This window comes from Esox lucius, chromosome 7 (genome assembly GCF_011004845.1).
Source record: "Esox lucius isolate fEsoLuc1 chromosome 7, fEsoLuc1.pri, whole genome shotgun sequence".
NCBI lineage: Eukaryota > Metazoa > Chordata > Actinopteri > Esociformes > Esocidae > Esox > Esox lucius.
The window spans coordinates 42272344-42294466 of NC_047575.1; the positions used below are offsets into that span (position 1 = coordinate 42272344).

General features: G+C 41.8%; 1 protein-coding gene across 1 annotated transcript; it reads right to left on the reverse strand.

The window, feature by feature from the left end:
- Positions 1-18222: 18222 nt before the first annotated feature.
- waif2 (Wnt-activated inhibitory factor 2) lies at positions 18223-20756 on the reverse strand. The gene has a single exon (XM_010901267.4). It carries the CDS (start codon positions 20425-20427, stop codon positions 19342-19344), a length of 1086 nt encoding a protein of 361 aa, XP_010899569.1. The 5' UTR covers positions 20428-20756; the 3' UTR covers positions 18223-19341.
- Positions 20757-22123: the final 1367 nt, after the last annotated feature.

Here is a 22123-nt window from a genome sequence, read left to right on the forward strand (position 1 = left end):
TGTGATTGCCTCCCACAACGTTCCATGTTCAACGGCAGAGACAGGAAATGTGAGGGAAAGGATGCAGCTAGAGACCGGAAAAGTGACAGAGGCTAAAGAACGGTTTAGAGACGGAGAGAACGGACAGAAGATCAAGGAAGCGGAGGGGGAGAAAGGACGAGTCAGCGCTTTACACGTAAAGCTCCGACTGCCTCGTCCTGTCACAGTGAACAATAGTGAATATTCTCCACGTGTCCCTTTCTTTCTGTATCTTCCACTTACTCTCCTGCTGTTTTCTGCTGGCCTCAGCCAAAATCCTGCTTATGTGACCTTAGAAATTCACTCGGCTGGAGAAAGTCATTCAGCCTGGAGAGAGGGGCACGCAGTGGGGGAGGGATGGGGGGGAGGGAGAGATGGCGGGAGTATAGAGGGTCCAGAGATGGAAACAGCATGAAAGGAAAGGTAGAGAAAAAAGTTTTTGTGAGCGAGGAGGAGAGATAGGCCTTGTGTCATCAAGCTGGCCAATGGGCCAGAAAGCACCAGATACATTAAAGTAAGAGTGTTTCTAAATGTGTCTCTGCGTGTGTGTGTGTGTGCGCGTTTGTGTGTGTGCGTGACACAAACTGATGATAAGCACATCTGTCCTTGTCATTAAGGAGGCTGAGAAACTGATTCCAACTGGCACAGGGTCTTCTCTGAGCAGACATAACAACTCAGCTGAAACATACATCATTAAACTCATCAATCCACTTTCTAGTTCTAGGTCTCTCTCTCTTCATTATCCTTCTCTCCCTCCCTCTCTCTTTCCCTTTAACTGTCTTACTCTCTCCCTTCAACTGTCTTACTCTCTCCCTTCAACTGTCTCTCATCTAACTCAGTTGCTCATTCTCTCTGCAGGCAGCTCCAATGACCCAAGTTTATTAGATAAAAGCAAATACAAAGAAGATATGTGTGATTTTTGTTTTAATGTTTTAATACCTAGGAAACATATCAAAGCACAGATGTAGGATGCATACAGAGAAGAAATTGTTGAGCCATTCTGTTTTAAAATGTAATTATTTGTGTGATTTGTTAAATCGGATTACCTTTATCAGTGAATGTGGTTAGAATTTATCTGTACAAAAAAAATTGTAAAGACAACTTTCCAGGGGGTGTACTTACTTTTTCACATTACTGTATGTAAATGTCACAATTATGTTTCCAAACAAAGGTTTTACATTTAAAAATATGTGGCACAAATGTATCTACTTTTGAAATGACTAAAAACCATTTGCACCGAAACCTCTTTAATTGTTCTTTGCAGTTCACAAAAAGATTTGTTTTTTTTCTGTCATAATTAAAATAAGGATGCAGTATAGATGAATATGTGGGGCCTATTTTGTTCACAGCTGTTTTTGTACAATTATAAGTATCACTCCAGTTTATGTAATACTCTGGTTTATGCTGTTACTTATGAATACATCCGGTGACAGTATCTTAGGAATGACTCATATGGCTTTGGGTTGATTGAGAGTCAGTGGTTCTCAATTATCTCCTCAGGGTTCCCCAGGAGGTCCAGAGTGGATTGAATAAGTAGGATCTCTTGTCACGGTCGTGGGGTGAGAAGGACACAGGCGCAGAGTAGAGTTGGTGAAGATAATCCATGTTTAATGCAAAATAAAGAAAGACTCCAGCAAACCAAAAGGCAGCAACCAGTGACGTGGGTATTCCTTACACAGGATAAACAAAACCAAAATGAACCACGCCTTGGGGCCTACAAACTAAACTTAAATAGGGTCCCCAATTGGAGGCAATAACTGACACCTGCCTCCAATTGGGGAAACCAAAAAAAGGAGTAGAGGTGGCTAAAGGCCACCTCCTGTCCTGTCCTGGCTATGCCCGGAGCCCAGCGCAGAGATGGCTAGGGGCACAGCCAGGACGTGACATCTCTTCAAAAGTGTGTTGCATTATAAAGTAGGTTTTAATTGATTTAAAGACTATCCCAAATTGAAATATGATAAGCCATTCTGACCATGAACATTGTGTGGTGAAAATTAAGTGTCTTTTTGTGGTTGCTCTGGAGCAGTATCACCCAAGAGGGTGCTAAACCATGTCAACAGAAGAGGGGCTTCCTTAGCAAACATCTGCATAGCTGGAAGAATGAGAACCTGAGGAGCTTGCCAAAGACCTGAAACTTTCTCAAACTAAGAGCTCAGCCTTTTGTTTGGAAGAGATTTTACCAAATACATTACAGAGTATCTACCTCTTTATTTTTAAGCATGTTGGAGGCAGCATCGTTATACCTAAACCACGTTTGCCATTTAGCTGGCTACCAAGTACTTCAAGGTGCATCAAAAATGTATTCTACCAAGCCCAAGGAGTTACGCTACAGAAACCAGAGTCCCTATTGGATATTTAAATGAAAGTACAACACACACACACACACCAAAGGTACAGTCATTAATCAACTCAGCCCAGAGAGGGGGTGGCAGAGCTTTTCCTATTTATCGCTCATCGGTCTGTGGGTAGGCGTTTACAATTCACTGACTCAGCTTTTACTCCTATCATACATCACTGCAACATGCAGAAATATGTAAAAATGTACTGTAAAAAATTGTGTTCCTGGGCTTAATAAATGTTATCTATAAATATTTTGATTCTTATTTAAAGAATAATTCTTATTTCAAGATTAATCTTTAAAGTACGTTATTGAACTACAGATTTATTTTAGAAAAATTTCCTAAAAAAATAAAGTGACCTCTTTTTCTTCCAATTTCTGAAACTAGGCTGGTTGTTTATTGTTTACATTGACTGACCTTTACTTCTGAGAGCGTAGGCCAAAGTCTACTGTCCAACTGTTTATTTCACCCTGGTTGCAATAGACAACATGACAGTGTTCCATTTGCCCAGAATAAACTACATGTCATTTTTCATGTCATAACCATCACAAATGGCTCCCTGGTCCTTGCGTAGAGCACCACTTTTGATCAGGGACCAGAGTAGTGCATTACGTAGGTGTAACAGATGTCTTTCATAACCTTCTTTCCTGTGTATTTATTTAGAAAATAATCCATCCAGAAAGCGATCTCAGTTGCTCTTATTTATTTAATCTGATGAAAGACACAATGATCACAATTAAATGCTGTGCAAGACAACATGCGTGGAAGGACCCTGTATGCCAAAGTGACCATTCTAATCTAGAATGCTAGCGTAGAGACAATGCACCAATATGGATCCCCATAAACTCCATTTATGAAATTCAACTCTACTGTTGTATGGTCTTTTAAGGCCAGGTGTTTTGTAAAACCAACTGCTGACGTAAAAAGGGCTTTATAAATAAATGTGATTGATTGATTGATGTCTAACTAGTACCCTACACAATTATTCCTATATATACACACACACACATCTGTAAGAACATATTCATAATACATAACAATGAAATTGCAAACAAATGACATGAAATGATAGTAGCGTTTTACAACTTGTCCTACCACTTACGTAGCAATATTAGACTGGGAAGATCACTTGTTCGCGATCTCGCCCCTATCTACAACCATGGCCAATTACAACATGCCTTAATGACATCTGATCTAACCTAAGCCAATACAAATGTGTTATCATTACTTTAACCATACACCATACACTTTTATACAGTAACAAGTGGAAACGTAACCAACCCTGTTACATTGGGAATAGGGGGCCATTTTGAGATGCAGACTGTATGTAAACACATTAATTGATGATGTCAGCACGGTGAGGGGCAGATGGAGCACCATTGTCATTCCACATTCAACTTCCTCTGCTATGTGCTTAAACTGAATAAACAGCTTGCATATATTTTTTCCAGTAGTCTGGTCTTTGCTTGGGTCCCAGAATCCCCGTTTTATTAGGTTTACTTCCCAAGGGCAGTTTTTCTGTACATGCCAAACAGCCCATTTAAATCTGTTGTCCCTGAAAATTTTACTTACTGTAAAATAATTGTATTTAAATATTCATTCACTAACTGTCCTTTGTCTCTTCTAATAGAAAGAATAGTCACTTTTTGTAGTCCAGGGGGCAATGACACTTCCACAACTATTCAGACTGTTTTTCAGTCTACGTCACAATGACGTCAGACAAAGATGCGCAAGTACCTTGGAGGCAAAAGAACCCAGGAACATATGCAATGAGTCTGTAAATAATTCCTAGAACAAAGACATTTTCAGTATTCATGGTAAACATTTTGTAATCCATGTAACTAGTTCTTTTGACATTAAGCTAGATCTCGCATTTATAATGAACAGTAACAAGGACATCAGTAACAAGGATTAAAATCCTGCAGCGCACGCGAGGTCCCCCTGCTCAAGCCAGCGCATGTCCAGGCCCGTCTGAAGTTCGCCAGTGACCATCTGGATGATCCAGAGGAGGAATGGGAGAAGGTCATGTGGTCTGATGAGACAAATATACAGCTTTTTTGTCTAAACTTGTGTTTGGAGGAAGAAGAAGGATGAGTACAACCCCAAGAACACCATCCCAACCGTGAAGCATGGAGGTGGAAACATCATTCTTTGGGGATGCTTTTCTGCAAAGACACTATGTCATCAGAAATGTCTGCCCCGAAAACCCTGAAAGTAGTTTATGCAGGTAGTTTAGTAGAAACTGTTAGTAGAAAGTAGTTTTTACAGATGGAACGGTTGGCAAAAAAAGAAATCACAGAGAAAATATATTGACAGATATATTCATTTATTTATAGGGGGTTAATTCATATTGAGGGGGACTAATTAATATTCTAAAATAGGCCTAGCGACTTCCCTGAACAGTTATATTCTAGACTTTCTCTCACTCTTTTGCTAGGTCCAATAAAATGTAACAAAGCTAGTTATATCAGTTGCCTATCGGTTACTGTGTTAGCATTGTGGCGTTTCTGTGTTAAGTGTTTTGTTGTGACAAGATAGCGCATCCAAATTCTGGGAGAGTTGAGATGTCTGTGTCCCAATCCCAATGTCCACACTCACAGACTCACTCGCGTTCTCGTTAAGTCTGTGAGGGCTTAGGGCTGTCCCACTGTCAAATCGTCAAGTACGCAAGGGCTCTTTCGCAGACATTTTTAGCCCTTTTTGCACACTTGTCTGCAGACTTTGCCTGAGGGAATTGCCCACAGTTCCTAGCGTTGTTACGTGAATCACGGGGGTTACCAGGGCAAACCCGCTTTATAAGTGAAGAAGAACGGTAAACTGCACTACATTATCAAGGATTTACGACGGCACATAGAACACATGAAATCAGAGGAATGTAATCACCTTATTACACACCTAGTATATTCAACTATTTATTTTAGCTTTTGCTTAACAATGCTGTTTTGACCAAAAATATTACATTGATCACTGACAAATATAGATTGTTATTGACTATTACCTCTTGTCCACTCTGTAGGGTAAGAGCCTGCAAGACGTATACATCAGGCAGTCGGTCTAATAAGTGCCTTGGCCGCAAAGAAAGTAACAAATTATAATATAGCCGCAAAGTGCTGTCCCATTACTATTTATAGCATTTAGAGCTCTTGCAGCCTCTTGCACTCAATCTCTTACCAGGTGACGTCAGTTAAGTCTGTGTGGGTTCATGGCTTAGGGTTTAAGGGGGACATTTTGATTGGGCCCGTATGTCAAATCAAGTCTGACAATTAAATGATAAATGAGAGCAGCTATACGTCACTTTCCTCCTGTCCAAGTGACCACACCCCCTTTTGGTGAGCTTCTCACCCTATCCCTTTTGGGGGCGTGGACGCAAAGTTGTTAATATTACTTGTACCATGCCAAAAAGTTGCAGTGTTGCGTTTTGCGCGTCGGGGTCTGTGGCTTCAGGCCATCCGCAGAGAGGGTGAAAATGGTCAACTATGGGACCCGTCCAGTCAACACGTTTATGTCTGAGGCAAAGTCTCATCTCATCTTCATCCGCTTATCCGGTATCGGATCGCGGGGACAGCAGCTCCAGCAGGGGAAGCAAACTTCCCTTTCCCGAGCCACATTTGCCAACTCTGACTGGGGGATCCCAAGGTCGTTCCCAGGCCAGTGTCAAAATATAATCTCTCCATCTAGTCCTAGGCCTACCCCAAGGTCTCCTCCCAGCTGGACGTGCCTGGAACACTTCCCTAGGGAGACGTCCTGGGGGCATCCTTACCAGATGCCCGAACCACCTCAACTGGCTCCTTTCGATGCAAAGGAGCAGCGGCTGTACTACGAGTTCCTCACGGATGGCTGAGCTTCTCACCCTATCCCTAAGGCCGCTTGTACTCGCAATCTAGTTCTTTTGATGCTAGAGTCAACGGTAATAATGTTAAAAGTCAAATTATTGTAGCAATAGACAATTTATTTGTGAGATATGATTAAATGTATAGTCCATCTGGTGTGACGCATCGATAATCCGTACATTCATGCATGTGTATGTGAACTGTATCTGACAGGGGTGAGGATAGAATGTTGTAGCCTGCCTTATAGTTGCAGGGTGCTAGCTTGTTAGCTTCCTAAACATTTTAGCGATTTAATTCGTTTACAGTAAAGCTCTCATCTATAGCGGCATGTGTACATTTTTCTTGTAAATGTTCTGCCCTATTGAGCAATCGCTGGCGGGCCGGCGGTGGCTATAATGTCATACAGTCAGCGGGCCACCAGCTTTTGCCGCTTTTCTCCTGATCTCAATTTGCATATGGTAAATTGCATCTTAGGCGTCTTTCCACCAGCGGCCCGATTGCGTTACACTGGCGGCTAGCCGCCGAAAAGAGGGCGTGCTCTTTAGTCTGCTGTATCTGCTTGTGTTGCTATTTTCTTCCAGCAGAGATGCTATTGCACCCCTTTTATTCTTGTACTGATTATTTCATTTATTTTAATATAGTCTTATTGTACAGAATTTTGGTCAACATTGGTAGTTCATAAATAAAATTGACTTTGACAATTGCACTATTGCTTGTGTAAAGGACCTTTGTGTAGACATGTACAGTAAACACATCTCGCCATTGCTTGCCTTTATATTTTCCCAAACTAATGGCCATTTTCCACTGCGTGGTACCGACTCAACTACTCGTCTATAGCCTCGACTTTAATGCTTCGTGGGGGACAGTTCTTTACTGTGTTTAAACACTGCTGTGTCCGTAGATGGCGTTATAGTGAATTGCACATGTGTAAGGCAAGACAATCGCCATTTGGATGATGATCCCATGCTGTAGTACCGTGAGTACATTCATTTTAGCGACTTGGTTCTCTCATCAACTCTTGTTCAAAGAGTGTAAGGTATAAGCTATATACTCTGAATTGGACAATACTGTGGATTATCACATTGTTTTACTACAATTTGATGAACCCCTGAAACAAACGAAGATCAAGGATTCTTTGGACATCAGACCGAAAATTGTTGAATGCTGAGTCACCTACATCTATGGTGAGTTCTGTTCTATTATAAATAACTAGCGTTAAGTGTTGTTAGGTTACTGAGTAAGAACGTAATGACTGTTTTGTATTAAACAATGACAGTTTCCAATATATTAACATTCAAATTCTTTAGTCAAGTTACTGGTAGCTGAACGCAAGTTCTAAACCATTGGCGGGAAAACAAGTTGTAGAAACTGAGCTTGAAAAAAACTGCATTGGCCTGAGATGAAATACCTACAGTAACCCTTGTTTTTTTGCTTACTATTTTTTGTTTCTTCGTTTATCCTCAAGTTCGCATGTTTTGTGCTTCTTCGCATCAACAGTTGAACAGGTATGATAACATTGTTAGCTAACTTGTCTAAATCGTGTTTCTTAGGGTATCAACAAGTTAGAATTTTATAATATGTGCTTACTCCTTGTAACTTTTATCAACTGATATTTAACGTTGGCTAAATCGTGTTTCTTTGTGTAGCGTTATCCCCTTCATGTGGATAACGTTAATCTTGGTAGTAAATTTAAATAGACGAGCTAAACCTGGACTTGTAATTCCGTTATGAGGTGTCTTTGTGTATCCACATTGTTCTTAGCTAGCCTGTGTGTGTCTTATGCTGCCGATTTTATGAACCTCTTTTCTAAACATTGCTTTGAGGTGATGACGTTTTCTGTTTTTTTTGTTCCCAGAGGAGGATGACTGTGTGGTAGTAGTTCCACGCCTGTGGCTCAAAGGAGGACTTTGCTACTGGCCACCAAACAGCATCACCAGCAGGAAGTCCTTCAGCCACGACAAGTTCACCACCTGAGGACACCTGGGAGGCTGTCACTTATAAGCTCATCAAGCATGCAGGTAAATTTGAAAACATAATAACAATTTGAAACTTGGAATGAAAATATGTTTTGCAGGGTAAATGCTTACAAAACCTTAACTTTTCCTAGACACGTGAGAGACCGGACGTGTGTATTGCCAGAGGAGTGAAAATCGTTCCAATTTTATTCATCAATTTCAATTTATTTTTAAGGGCAAGAAGGCAGAGGTAGGGGGACGTTTTAGCTGTGCACATGAAGGTAAGAATGAACATTTTGGCGGACACTGCAGTTTGAGTTCTGTTTGTAAAATTACCCGATATTTAAGACTGAATAATTAACTGTCTGTCTTTACTTTCAGAACATTTGGAGAAGATCAAGTGGCTGACTGAAGAGAAGGTCGAGCTGAGGGCACAGCAGGCTCTACAATCAGTTAAAAACAAGACTATAGTTACGCTAGCATCTTGTCTTAATAAAACTGCATTTGTCTGAACATGAGCCCTTTACTAAAATGCAATACTGTACAGCCTTTCTGAAATTACATGTATATGGCAGTTTGGTTTATTTCACTATTAAGCTATTGACATTTCTTTGTGCTTTTTAGCTTCTGATAAACGTCTGACTGAAAAGAATGTCAAGCCAAGGGCACAGCTGGCTCTACAATCAGGTAAAAACAAGACTATAGTTGATCTATCATGTTGTCTTCATCAAACATTTCATTTATCTTGAACGTCATGCAATTCTCAAAATCATGTCAGACCATTTAAGTACAATATCTGATTACTGTATTACAGGAGCCATAAGGAAGAATCCTTCCAACCGGGATGCCACTGCCAAGGCTGTCCAGAACCAGGTCCCCAGGTACCAGAAAGGGGCAGCTGACCGTACAGGTGGGAGATGTCGTGGCGATACAAGGGACCTGCCGTGAATATAAATGACATCTCCAGCACAACCAATATTGCTGCTAAGCTGCAGTACTGTATTTCTTAGTTTTTTTTTAACTGCTGCTATGTACAGTGTTATATATATGATTGCATTATCCTCTTAATATATTTATAGCTCTGTGTGAATGTTCTTAATTCTGACTGTAGTTGTAGTGTTATGCCACCATTCATAAGCTTATTGCACTGATGTATCTATGATATTCAATAACTATTGATTGCTGCTAGGTCATACTTATGTATATTACTGCCATTCTAGCCCTTGTTTATTTTGTATTGTATTATGTTTATTTTGTACTTTCACATTCAAATACTGTAATTTTACTATATCTGTTGCTGGACATGTGTTCTTGCACTATTTGATTTAGTACATTGTTTATTTCAATTCATTTGCACATGTTTATTTTGTATGCTTGCTTTATAATGTATGTTTTTTTTGTATGCATCTATTTGAAATAAATTGTTTAGATTTTATTCAGTTCATTGTCATTTGTGATATGACCAAAATTATTATAAAGGATGATTATAAATAAAACCTAATATTGGGGCATGAGGCGTCCCGCTGGGTTTAGTGCATAAAGCGGCTAGCCGGAACGCTTAGCAGAAACGCTCTGCGTCCGCAGCGGCAAAAAGCTAGTGGGGCCACCGGTGGGTATGTGCTTCTGGTTAGATGCTAACTGCATTTCGTTGTGTTGTACTGTACTGTTCAATTACATACAGTTGAATATAATCTAAATGGAAATTCCAAACATTAAAAGCCTAAAGAAATATTGAGCACTACAAATATGCATGGCATCTGTACCGTAATGCTTCAGATGCGAAACACCTTGTATGCACAATTGTGTCATGTTTGTTTCAATGTAATCTCCAACCATTATTTAACGAGGGTCAGACCTTGCTAAGTGGATGCAGATCGAACCCAGATGTGACACACTGTAATCGACTCGGTTTCCAAATGAATTTAATTACCTGTTTAATTGATTAGTGGAGTGAATTGCATGCGGCTGGAGAGAGTGACAAAAAATTACTTGTTTTTATGTTTCTGAAATGTTCAGCAGGCAGGCAATTGTTTTGAGAAACATGAACATACAGAAGGTAATTGTCTCTTTTTTTGCCCCTTTGCCAAGGCACATTTATTTGTCTTCCCGTTAGCTGTGACTAATGTTTTTTGTACACTGAATCTGACATGATGTAGGGAAGAAGAATTTCAAGGTAGAAGGGTTGAAGCAGAATGGTTAGGAGGAAAGGTAGATAAAGAGGAGCAGTACAGTTGGCTCCCCTATGTGAAAAGGAATGTGGATCATGATCTGCTGTCTGTGAGTCAAAACACAGAGGTCAAGACAGGGTGGAGCAGAGGGAAGGGAAGAGAGGGAGAAAAGGAAGGTCGAGATACGGCGTTGCCCAGTCAAGGTGCCCGTCCTTATCAACGCCACCTCCCACCATCCCGAGGAGAAAGACGTTCTGCCGGAGACCCGACTGACCTTGCTGTTCAAAAAAAACAAAAAAAACAGCCGTGGTTATCTGTCTTCCGAGGCCGTTAATTAACTGTGGCGCACAGCGAGCGGGTGGGTTTATGGGTCCGTCGTTCTCCTAGTCTTAGTCACGCCGCTGATGAGATTAAACTAAACTGCGTTCTGTCGTAATCACCGTTTCGGCGCCGCCGCCCGTCGAGGTGTAAGCACTGTGTTGTTAAGCAGTGTGGAATATATTCTTTCTTGTCAGCCCCGCTTTACAAGCCCAGTTTGTTATTTGACAGGGCTGTCTCCCTGGCCTAGAAGTGTTTCTGAAACTGATCCTCCAGAACTTTCAGAGTTCTGTTTAAAAGGCGTCACAGAACTTTACGTATTTTCCCCAGAACGCCTTAAAGACTTTAGAAATGGTTCTTCTGTAAATTATTAATCCTAAAGATCCTTAGGCTTTTCTATAGGGACACTACTGGTTATTATCATGCTCTTTGCTAACTGCAAACTAAGCTTATTATACTAGGACTTAAGGCTGTACCTCCTAGCATGTGTTAAAGTTTGGGGGTAAGTATGTCTCTTTAAACATCCATTGACGGATGGATGGCCATCTCTCTCTCTGTCTCCATCTCCCTCTGTCTCCTCTTTAGTGCTCTGTGGTCGTTGTGGTGGAAAGCAGCAGGGTTTTAGTCAGGGTTGGGGGTGGGGTGAGCAGGGTGGTTTGGGGTAATGAGGATGTCTCATTAAAGTACAGGGGAAAAAGTATCTCTGTATGATCATGACATATAGAGGTCATCTGAAAGACAGCAATAGACTCAGGGCTTTTTGCTTTATTCCACTGGATCTTTTTTTAAAATTAATTATGAAAACATTTACAAGATGCCCCCTTTCAAAACATTGTTTGTTGACATTTTCAGGATAATGTAAAAGTGGAGCAGGCCACTTATTAATGGGATTGTTTGGTTAACATGTATATAAATATTAATGATAATATAATGTATAATGAAAATTAATAATTTATACATTCATTCCACACAGACTGATATATTTGAAGTGTTTATTTCTTTTAATTGTGATGATTATAACTGACAACTAATGAAAACCCCAAATTCAGTATCTCAGACAATTAGAATATTGTGAAAAGGTTCAATATTGAAGACACCTGGTGCCACACTCTAATCAGCTAATTAACCCAAAACACCTGTCTCAGTCTAGTTCTGTAGGCAACACAATCATGGGGAAGACTGCTGACTTGACAGCTTTCCAAAAGACGACCATTGACACCTTGCACAAGGAGAGCAAGACACAAAAGGTCATTGCTAAAGAGGCTGGCTGTTCACATAGCTCTGTGTCCAATCACATTAATAGAGAGGCAAAGGGAAGGAAAATATGTGGTAGAAAAAAGTGTACAAACAATAGGGATAACCGCACCCTGGAGAGGATTATGAAACAAAACCCATTCAAAAATGTGGGGGAGATTCACAAAGAGTGGACTGCAGCTGGAGTTAGTGCTTTAAGAACCACCACGCACAGACGTATGCAAGACATGGGTTTCAGCTGTTGCATTCCTTGTGTCAAGCCACTCTTGAACAAGACACAGCGTCAGAAGCTTCTCGCCTGGGCTAAAGACAAAAAGGACTGGACAGCTGCTGAGTTACGTTCTCTGATGAAAGTACATTTGCATTTCCTTTGGAAATCAAGGTCCCAGAGTCTGGAGGAAGAGAGGAGAGGCACAGAATCCACGTTGCTTGAAGTCCAATGAAAAGTTTCCACAGTCAGTGATGGTTTGGGGTGCCATGTCATCTGCTAGTGTTGGTCCACTGTGTTTTCTGAGGTCCAAGGTCAATGCAGCCGTCTACCAGGAGGTTTTAGAGCACTTCATGCTTCCTGCTGCAGACCAACTTTATGGAGATGCAGATTTCATTTTCCAACAGGATTTGGCGCCTGCACACCAGTACCTGGTTTAAGGAACATGGTATCCTTGTTCTTAATTGGCCAGCAAACTTGCCTGACCTTAACCCAATAGAAAATCTATGGGGTATTGAGAAGAGGAAGATGCGATACGCCAGACCCAACAATGCAGAAGAGCTGAAGGCCACTATCAGAGCAACCTGGGCACTCATAACACCTGAGCAGTGCCACAGACTGATCGATTCAATGCCACGCCGCATTGCTGCAGTAATTCAGGCAAAAGGAGCCCCAACTAAGTATTGAGTGCTGTACATGCTCTTACTTTTTATGTTCATATTTTTCAGTTGGCCAACATTTCTAAATATATTCTGATGCCCATAAAGTGACATAAAAACAGACATACTTGGAAACACCGAAATTGGTTATTCAATCTGAATATGTTTTTAAGGTGTTGTAAAACACTTCTGATAGTTTAAAACAGGGCATTTAAAACAGAGTTATGAGCATGTAAAAAAATTCTGCAGAGGTTTTCTGGAGATCTGCAGAATTCTACATAGAGCTTTTTTTCTATGTCAGGTCCATCTGTACATCATGAGGCCCACTAACTTTTAATCAATAACCTCTGCAGAACATTTTTGACATGCTCATAACTCTGTTTTAAATGCCCTGTTTTAAACTACCAGAAGTGTTTTACAACAGCTTAAAAACATATTCAGATAAACAAGAACATTTTATTTTGTACAAGCCCTGTTTAAAAAAATTTTGGGACGCTGCATAAATGCAACCAGAATCCAATAATGTATAATCCCTATATTTAATTGAAAATAGAAATGTATTCTTTTGGAAAAATTCATGCATCATTTTGTATTTGATGCCAGCAACATGTTTCAAAAAAAAGTAAATGGGCATGTATACCCCTGTGTTGCATCACCTCTTCTTTTAACAATACTCTGTAACCGTTTGGGAACTGAGGAGACCAAATGTTGTAGTTTTGAAAGTGAAATGCATTCCCATTCATAGTTGATATAGGATTTCTGCTGCTCAACAGTGCTATGTGCACTAATGCACCCCCATACCATCACGGATGTTGGCGGCGGTGATTCTGGATCTTGATTACAGATGGTTTCTTCTTTGCATGGCAGAGTTTTAACTTGCATTTTTGGACTGCTAATGTAAAAAGAGCTTTAGAAATACATTTGATTGATTGATTGATTGCACTGTTTGCAGGCTGTCTTTCACAGAGTGGTGAACCCCTCCCCAACCTCACTTCTGACAAGTCCTCTCTGGAATGATCTCTTAATACCCAATCATGTTACTGACCTGTTGCCTATTGACCTAAATAGTTGTGATATTTCACCAGTTTTTCAGCATTACACAACTTCTCCAGTCTTTGCCTCGGTCCAAACCTTTTTTAAACGTGTTGCTGGCAACATATTCAAAGTGGGCATATATTTTTCAAAAAACTAAAACATTTTCAGTTTCAAAATTTGATATGTTGTCTTTGTACGATTTTCTATTGAATATCGGGTTTAAATGATTTGCACATCGTTGCATTCAATTTATTTACATTTACGCAAAGGTCAACTTTAATGGAAGGTTTGTAAACATATACAGTGGGGAGAACAAGTACTTGATACACTGCAGATTTTGGAGGTTTTCCCACTTACAAAGCATGTAGAAGTCATACATTGTTATCATAGGTACTCTTCAACTGTGACGGAATCTAAAACAAAAATCCAGAAAATCTCATTATAAGATTTTTAAGTAATTAATTTGCATTTTATTGCATGACATAAGTATTTGATACATCAGAAAAGCAGAACTTAATATTTGGTATAAAAACCCTTGTTTGCAATTACAGGGATCATACGTTTCCTGTAGTTCTTGACCAGGTTTGCACACACTACAGCAGGGATTTTGGCCCACTCCTCCATACAGACCTTCTCTAGATCCTTCAGGTTTCGGGCTGTCACTGGGCAATACAGACTTTCAGCTCCCTCCAAAGATTTTCTATTAGGTTCACGCCTGGAGACTGGCTAGGCCACTCCAGGACCTTGAGATGCTTCTTACGGAGCCACCCCTTAGTTGCACTGGTTGTGTGTTTGAGGTCGTTGTCATGCTGGAAGACCCAGCCACGACCCATCTTCAATGCTCTTACTGAGGGAAGGAGGTTCTTGGCCAAGATCTCACGATACATGGCCCCATCCATCCTCCCCTCAATATGGTGCAGTCATCCTGTCCGATTTGCAGAAAAGCATCCCCAAAGAATGATGTTTCCACCTTCATGCTTCACGGTTGGGATGGTGTTCTTGGGATTGTACTCATCCTTCTTCTTCCTCCAAACACGGCGAGTGGAGTTTAGACCAAAAAGCTCTATTTTTGTCTCATCAGACCACATGCCCTTCTCCCATTCCTCCTCTGGATCATCCAGATGGTCATTGGCAAACTTCAGATGGGCCTGGACATGCGCTGGCTTGAGCAGGGGGACCTTGCGTGCACTGCAGGATTTTAATCCTGTGTGTTACTAATGGTTTTCTTTGAGACTGTGGTCACAGCTCTCTTCAGGTCATTGACCAGGTCCTGCCGTGTAGTTCTGGGCTGATCCCTCACCTTCCTCATGATCATTGATGCCCCACAAGGTGAGATCTTGCATGGAGCCCCAGACCGAGGGAGATTGACCGTCATCTTGAACTTCTTCCATTTTCAAATAATTGCGCCAACAGTTGTTGCCTTCTCACCAAGCTGCTTGCCTATTGTCCTGTGGCCCATCCCAGCCTGGTGCAGGGCCACAATTTTATCCCTGATGTCCTTACACAGCTCTCTGGTCTTGGTTATTGTGGAGAGGTTGGAGTCTGTTTGATTGAGTGTGTGGACAGGTGTCTTTTATACAGGTAACGAGTTCAAACAGGTGCAGTTAATACAATGAGTGGAGAACAGGAGGGTTTCTAAAAAAAAACTAACAAGTCTGTGAGAACCAGAATTCTTACTGGTTGGTAGGTGATCAGATACTTATGTCATGCAATAAAATGCAAATGAATTATTTAAAAAGCTGTGGTTTTCGTCCAGGCCGTGGAACACTGGACCAGCTCTATACCCTCTACAGGGTGATGGAGGGTTCATGGGAGTTTGCCCAACCAGTCCACATGTGTTTTGTGGATTTGGAGAAGGCATTCGACTGTGTCCCACGCGGCATCCTGTGGAGAGTGCTTCGGGAATATGGGGTCCTGGGTCCTTTGCTAAGGGCTGTCAGGTCCCTGTACGACCGAAGCAGGAGCTTGGTCCGCATTGCCGGCAGTAAGTCAGACTTGTTCCCTGTGCATGTTGGACTCCGGCAGGGCTGCCCTTTGTCACCGGTTCTGTTCTTAATTTTTATGGACAGAATTTCTAGGCGCAGCCAGGGGCCGGAGGGTGTCAGGTTTGGGGACCACACGATTTCGTCTCTGCTCTTTGCGGATGATGTTGTCGTGTTGGCCCCTTCAAGCCAGGACCTTCAGCATGCACTTGGACGGTTTGCAGCCGAGTGTGAAGCGGTGGGGATGAAAATCAGTACCTCCAAATCCGAGGCCATGGTCCTCAGTCGGAAAAGGGTGGCTTGCCCACTTCAGGTTGGTGGAGAGTGCCTGCCTCAAGTGGAGGAGTTTAAGTATCTAGGGGTCCTGTTCACGAGTGAGGGAAGGATGGAACGGGAGATTGACAGACGGATCGGTGCAGCTTCTGCAGTAATGCAGTCGATGTATCGGTCTGTCGTGGTGAAGAAAGAGCTGAGCCGCAAGGCGAAGCTCTCGATTTACCGGTCAATCTACGTTCCTACTCTCACCTATGGTCATGAGCTTTGGGTCATGACCGAAAGGACAAGATCCCGGATACAGGCGGCCGAAATGAGCTTTCTCCGCAGGGTGGCTGGGCGATCCCTTAGAGATAGGGTGAGAAGCTCGGTCACCCGGGAGGAGCTCAGAGTAGAGCTGCTGCTCCTCCACATCGAGAGGGGTCAGCTGAGGTGGCTTGGGCATCTGTTTCAGATGCCTCCGGAACGCCTTCCTGGGAAGGTGTTCCGGTCCCGTCCCACCGGGAAGAGACCCCGGGGAAGACCTAGGACACGCTGGAGGGACTATGTCTCCCGGCTGGCCTGGGAACGCCTCGGTGTCCCCCCGGAAGAGCTGGAGGAAGTGTCTGGGGAGAGGGAAGTCTGGGCATCCCTGCTTAGACTGCTGCCCCCCGCGACCCGGCCCCCGGAATAAGCGGAAGATGATGCTATGCTATGCTAATCACAATGTGATTTTCTGGATTTTTGTCTCTGACAGTTGAAGTGTACCTATGATAAAAATTACAGACCTCTACATTCTTTGTAAGTAGGAAAACCTGCATAATCGGCAGTGTATTAAATAATTGTTCTCCCCACTGTATCTAAATGCATGAATTAATGCATAGGTATAAGGTATATATTGCACAGAAAGAAAGAAGTGTGTTGTGACGATTAGGTGATGGACAGCTCCATCATCTCCCGCTTTTCCTGGTTTCCAGTCATTCACGAACTCTCCCCGGATTCCTTCATTGTCTTGTCTCCAATCATCACTCACACCAGGTCCCAAATCAGTCATCAGTATGTGTTTAAATGTTTCTCCTCTGCTCCCCTCACTTGTCGGTTATTGTTCCCTGTCGCTGTATGTTCATGTCAGTGGTTAGTGTCGGTTAGCTGCTAAGCAAGCCCTTTGTTTTCATTTCAGTTTTATTTTGTGCTCTGTGTTGTTTTCATGAAATCTACTACATCGAATGCCACTCTGCCTGTGCCTGGTTCCTCCTCTCCACCACTACACAACCCTGACAGGTGTATTAGAGGTCTTCACTGATATATCTGAAATCTGATTATCTTCAGATCCGGTATTTAAACATTATGTAGTTGACTACTGTGCCCACGAGATCTTGTGGGTGTGTCGGATGGGAAATTCAAGGATATACTTTGGCTCAGATGTACATTTTGGATCTCATAAAAACCTCTTAAGGTGTACTCTCCGGTGTTACGAGCAGCGCGTGGGGAAGAATGAGGCCGTGTGAGTAAGTTAATTCTTCAGTGCTGCCATTAAACTTGGCCATAAGAAGCATTTCACTGTTTTTCTTTTTGAGTAAGGCCGATGTCTTTTTGCACTTCCTGTTTTGCCCCATTGCTATCTTTTCAAAGGATTGTGGGTAATTTAAAGTTTTCTCTTTTTTTATGATCTTAAAGTCTATATTATGACCTATAAGTTGTTAGTACTTCTGCGGTATTTGTCGCTTTTTGGATAAACACCTTTTTTCATTGGCTTCCATGTGTAAATGCCTGTGTGCGCTGGGTGTAATGAATAATGACAAACAGAGGTTTAAACATCAGCCAAAATAATGTTCAGTGATGAGATTGCCCATTCCCACATTTCCAACTGTAATGATAGAGATAAATCAAGCATCCTGCAATGATTTCTGGATGACCTCTAATAGTTATTGCTTGTGGCTTGAGCCAGGGTCTCAATATTGTCTGCCAAAATAGCAATTGTGTGTTTATCTAAACCTTTACTAAACAATCACACCAGGGGCACCCATCAAAACATAAACCAAAAAATCTACTGTTTATACAATTTCATTTTTGACTATTTATTATATCAATTTGTTTCACATCCTACAGTTCATTTTTGCATATAATTTGTTATAAATGTAAACATGAAAATGGAAAAAAAGGTTATCTTCAAATATACATAAAGTCTCCCATTTTCAACATAAAGTCAAATGAGTATTGGTTTTATTTCTATAAATAACTTTGTTGTATACCTTAAACAGGGATGGGGTAACAGATTGCAACTAATGTAGAACTGCAAAATTTAACATTATACGTTTTAAAATAAAAATTCTAAGCAATGTACCTTTAATTCTATAGGCTACTAGCTAGGTTGTGAAACACCATAACAGCTTTTAGAGGCTTTAGTCTGATATACTATTCATAAATAGTATCTTCAACATTTTCAAGTTGTGCTCCCAGTCCCAGGCAAGGTGTTGCACAACACTTGAGAAAGTGCAGTTACAACCCACCATGTAATGTTTCAAAACACTTAATTGTGTGTCAGTACTCCAGTTTCGTGTACTTCGAATTGGTGGGCTCAGTTGCCACTAGTTTGGCATAAGTAAACACTTCAGTTTGGCTTTAGGAAACACTCTGTGTGTGTAGGGTTGCCACATGGACGCAAGCCAGTGAAGCCCATCTAGTTTGTCCACATCTTTTATTCTTTCTTTCTCACTTTCCTTCATTATTTCTTGAGGCACATACATATATACACACAAATATACGTACAAGAGAAACAAACTCTCTGAGGTTTTGTATGCATCATGCGTGTCACAATTATCTCCTGTTAATGTGACATTATTGTCGAGTGCCCGGTACAGAACTAAAACATATTTCCACCATTCCATTTGATTTAAATAACGGAGAACTTTCTACTGTTATCCCAGTTTAGACATTTACCTTTCTCCATCTACTGATACAGTAGGTTAGAATAATTTGTAAACGAAACTCAGACTATTTCTCCAGTTGAAGCTTCTGCATGATTCAGCTAAGTTACACAAGCGATCTAACATACATTCAAATGTTAGTTTCATGTGACTGTATGATAGAAGATAAGCATATCTGATATTTTAGGTTGTAAATGGTATATTTACAGAAATGCTAATTTCTATTTCTAAGGTCCGTTCCGTCCGTTGCTTTTCAATTCAATTGCCTACGTTTTAACAATATAGTGTAGGCTATATCAGATAAAAACTTGAAAGGTCATCGACAGTTTATAACGTAGGTTAGTTATTTTTTTTCTTCATTTGATAATGGCATAGATTGATGAGTGACTATTAACTTCAAACTGCGACGTTAGCCAGCCTAGGATCGGAGTCCTGTTCATAACGATAGTGGTACACCTCCATCTGGTCCCGGCACGCTTCGCGGATGTTGTTGAGCCACCGTTTAATGCCCCTTCGGTTCAGATAGAGCACCATGAGGAACACAATCCCAATCAGAGCGAGGACCACCCCGAGGAACACGTAAGAAACCGCCTCTAAGTTCTCATTGAGACAATTGACGTCCTCGGCGCGTAACCGCTCCACAGGAATTCCCTTCTTGGCCTCGGGTTCGGCGCACATGAGGCGCGCTGCGTCCGAACACTGAGTTGAGTTCTTTAGCCAGAAATAGAATGACTCCAGCTCACAGTTACACCTGAACGGGTTTAATGATAAATAGACACGCACACTCGTGTGCTGGTACAAGCTGGATACGTTCTCTTTACCAATGTTCTCGATTGAGTTGTTGGTGAGAACTAACGTGTGGAGTTTAAACCTGTCCAGCCTTGAAATGGGTATGGCTTTCAGCCGGTTACCCGATAGTTCCAGCCGGTGGAGGTTGCGTAAGGTGTCGGTGCCATGCAGAGCATTCGGGAGTTGCTCCACTGCTGGCGAGAGGAGCGAGTCATTCAGATAAAGAGAACTGAGCTCGTACAAACCGTGAAACGCTCGGTCTGATATGTAAGTTAACCGGTTGTGGCTCAAATCCAACAAACGCAACCGGGAAAGTGTAATGAAAGCGTCAGCCTCGATTGCCACGATTCCATTATGTGACAGAGAGAGGGTCGTTAGCTGAAGAGACGTCCCGTTATTTGAGGAAAATGCTCCTGTGTGTAAAGTTGAAATGTTGTTCCTCGTGAGTATTAACGTTGTCGTCCACGCGGGTATGTCTCCCAGTAGCTCGGTGTCCCAGCCGTCACTGCAGGTAATCGTCCCGTTGTCTCTGGCACAGACACAAGAAAACGGGCAGTCCTCCGCGTTGACAAAAGTAAACAAAAATAAACACACAGACAACGCTGATAAACAAAAATACTGGCCTTTCAGGAACGGAAGATCGCCTCCCAAAACGTCACAACAATAATACTTCCATGTCGTTTTGCGCCGCATATTTACAGTGGGTCAATATACGTCCGAAGAACGAAATGCGAATAGTGAGACCCGCGTGGAATGGAGGGAGACCGGACACCGGTCACTGGCCACAGGTCAAGTAGTAGTGCAGTTGGTCAGTTTGGTTAAAAACACAGCTAATTATCTTCATTGTTTTTCATTCTCGCGCTCCCTCTCTTTCCCCAAATCTGCACAGTCTCTTTGTCCTTCTCTCCGAAGAGACTTGAGTACAGTAGAGTACAGTAGAGTACAGCTGAATGTTGAGCTGCGACGTGAGATTGTGGTAAGGAAATAGGCTGCGGGTTTAGGCGCCCCCTTCCACGCGCTCTCATTCTTCTAGCTCTCTCCCTCTGTCTCTCTCTCTCTCTCTCTCTGACTGTCTCGCTCTTTTTCTCTGAGCTGTTTTTGACGTCTCGTTTAGTCACTGAGTGACATACGGAGAGATCCCGTTGTGCGTTATGTGTAGAATGGGTCTCAGAGCACAGACAGAAAGACAGCAGACAGGCAGACAGACAGGTAGAGAGCAGACAGTCAAAATTCCTTCCAACTGGTAATGGAGCACGAACCACTTAACTTGAGTTGATGGAACAAAGTGTGTGTGTGTGTGTGTGTGTGTGGTGGAGAGAGAAAGAGTCTCGTTTACAGGTTACGGTAACAGAAGAGGAGCCTTGACAGTTGACACTAGTCCTGGCTAGACACCCTAATTTAATGCAACCAATGGAATGCTACGACTTTGTCCTGTATTTATATCAGAGGTGAAGCCACGGCTGGGCCAGACAACAAATCAAAATGTATTAAATTTTTTGTAAAAATCTAAAATGTGTCAATAGTCAATCTGGCAGGGCACAGGCCGGTAATTATTCGCTCATTAAATTCACAAGTTATGACAAAACAAAGTTTGCTCTTGCACTTCTTTAAAAACCTACAAAATGGAGGATGAAGAAGAAAAAACACATCAATAGCATTCAAGCCCAATCCCTCGGATACGATGAGGAGGCTAGCAAGTCAGACCACGAGGAAGCTAGCAATAGCACTTCAGGCCCAAACATTAACGCCTCAGGAGCTAGCAGGTCAGCAGCCAAGGAGGAGGTTAGCGTTTCTACTGCATTGATTTCAACAACAGCCCAGGATAACCATCAGTCTGCACCACCTCCGGATTTGTCTGCAGTAGACGAACCGCCAACACAACCAAAATTGTGAGTACAGTACAGTGATAAATGGAAAATCACGTAGTTTCTCATAGAAGTGGTACGGACAATTTTCTTGGCTGTAATATGTTCGACCAAGGAGCAAATCCCGGGGGGGACAGGTATGGAGTTACTTATGTTTCAATAAGAACAAACAGAAGTATTAGTATTGCAAATAAAATAATGAATTTTGAAAGAAAATCATCAACTAAAAAGTATTGATATCAAAATTATATGTATTGGAAATAAAACATTTTGATAGGCGAAAACAAATGTATAAAAAATGAATGCAAATAATTATTTGAGAGGACATTTTCTTGATAACGCTATTGCGTTAAACGTCTTTGGCTGCAGCTTTTTTCTGTCTTTGGTTACATTACCCTGGATTTTTCAGTGTATGACTTGTGCTCTGAAACTATAGGTAAGCCTGAATATGTAAGATTTTGCCTAATGATGTCATTTGATACTAAGTAAGCGACTGCTTTCGTTGCCGTAATTTTTTCATTATG

What these genes read in the sequence shown, in the direction of transcription:
- waif2 (XM_010901267.4), bottom strand. Translation starts at nt 20,427, where the DNA reads ATGCGGCGCAAAACGACATGGAAGTATTATTGTTGTGACGTTTTGGGA.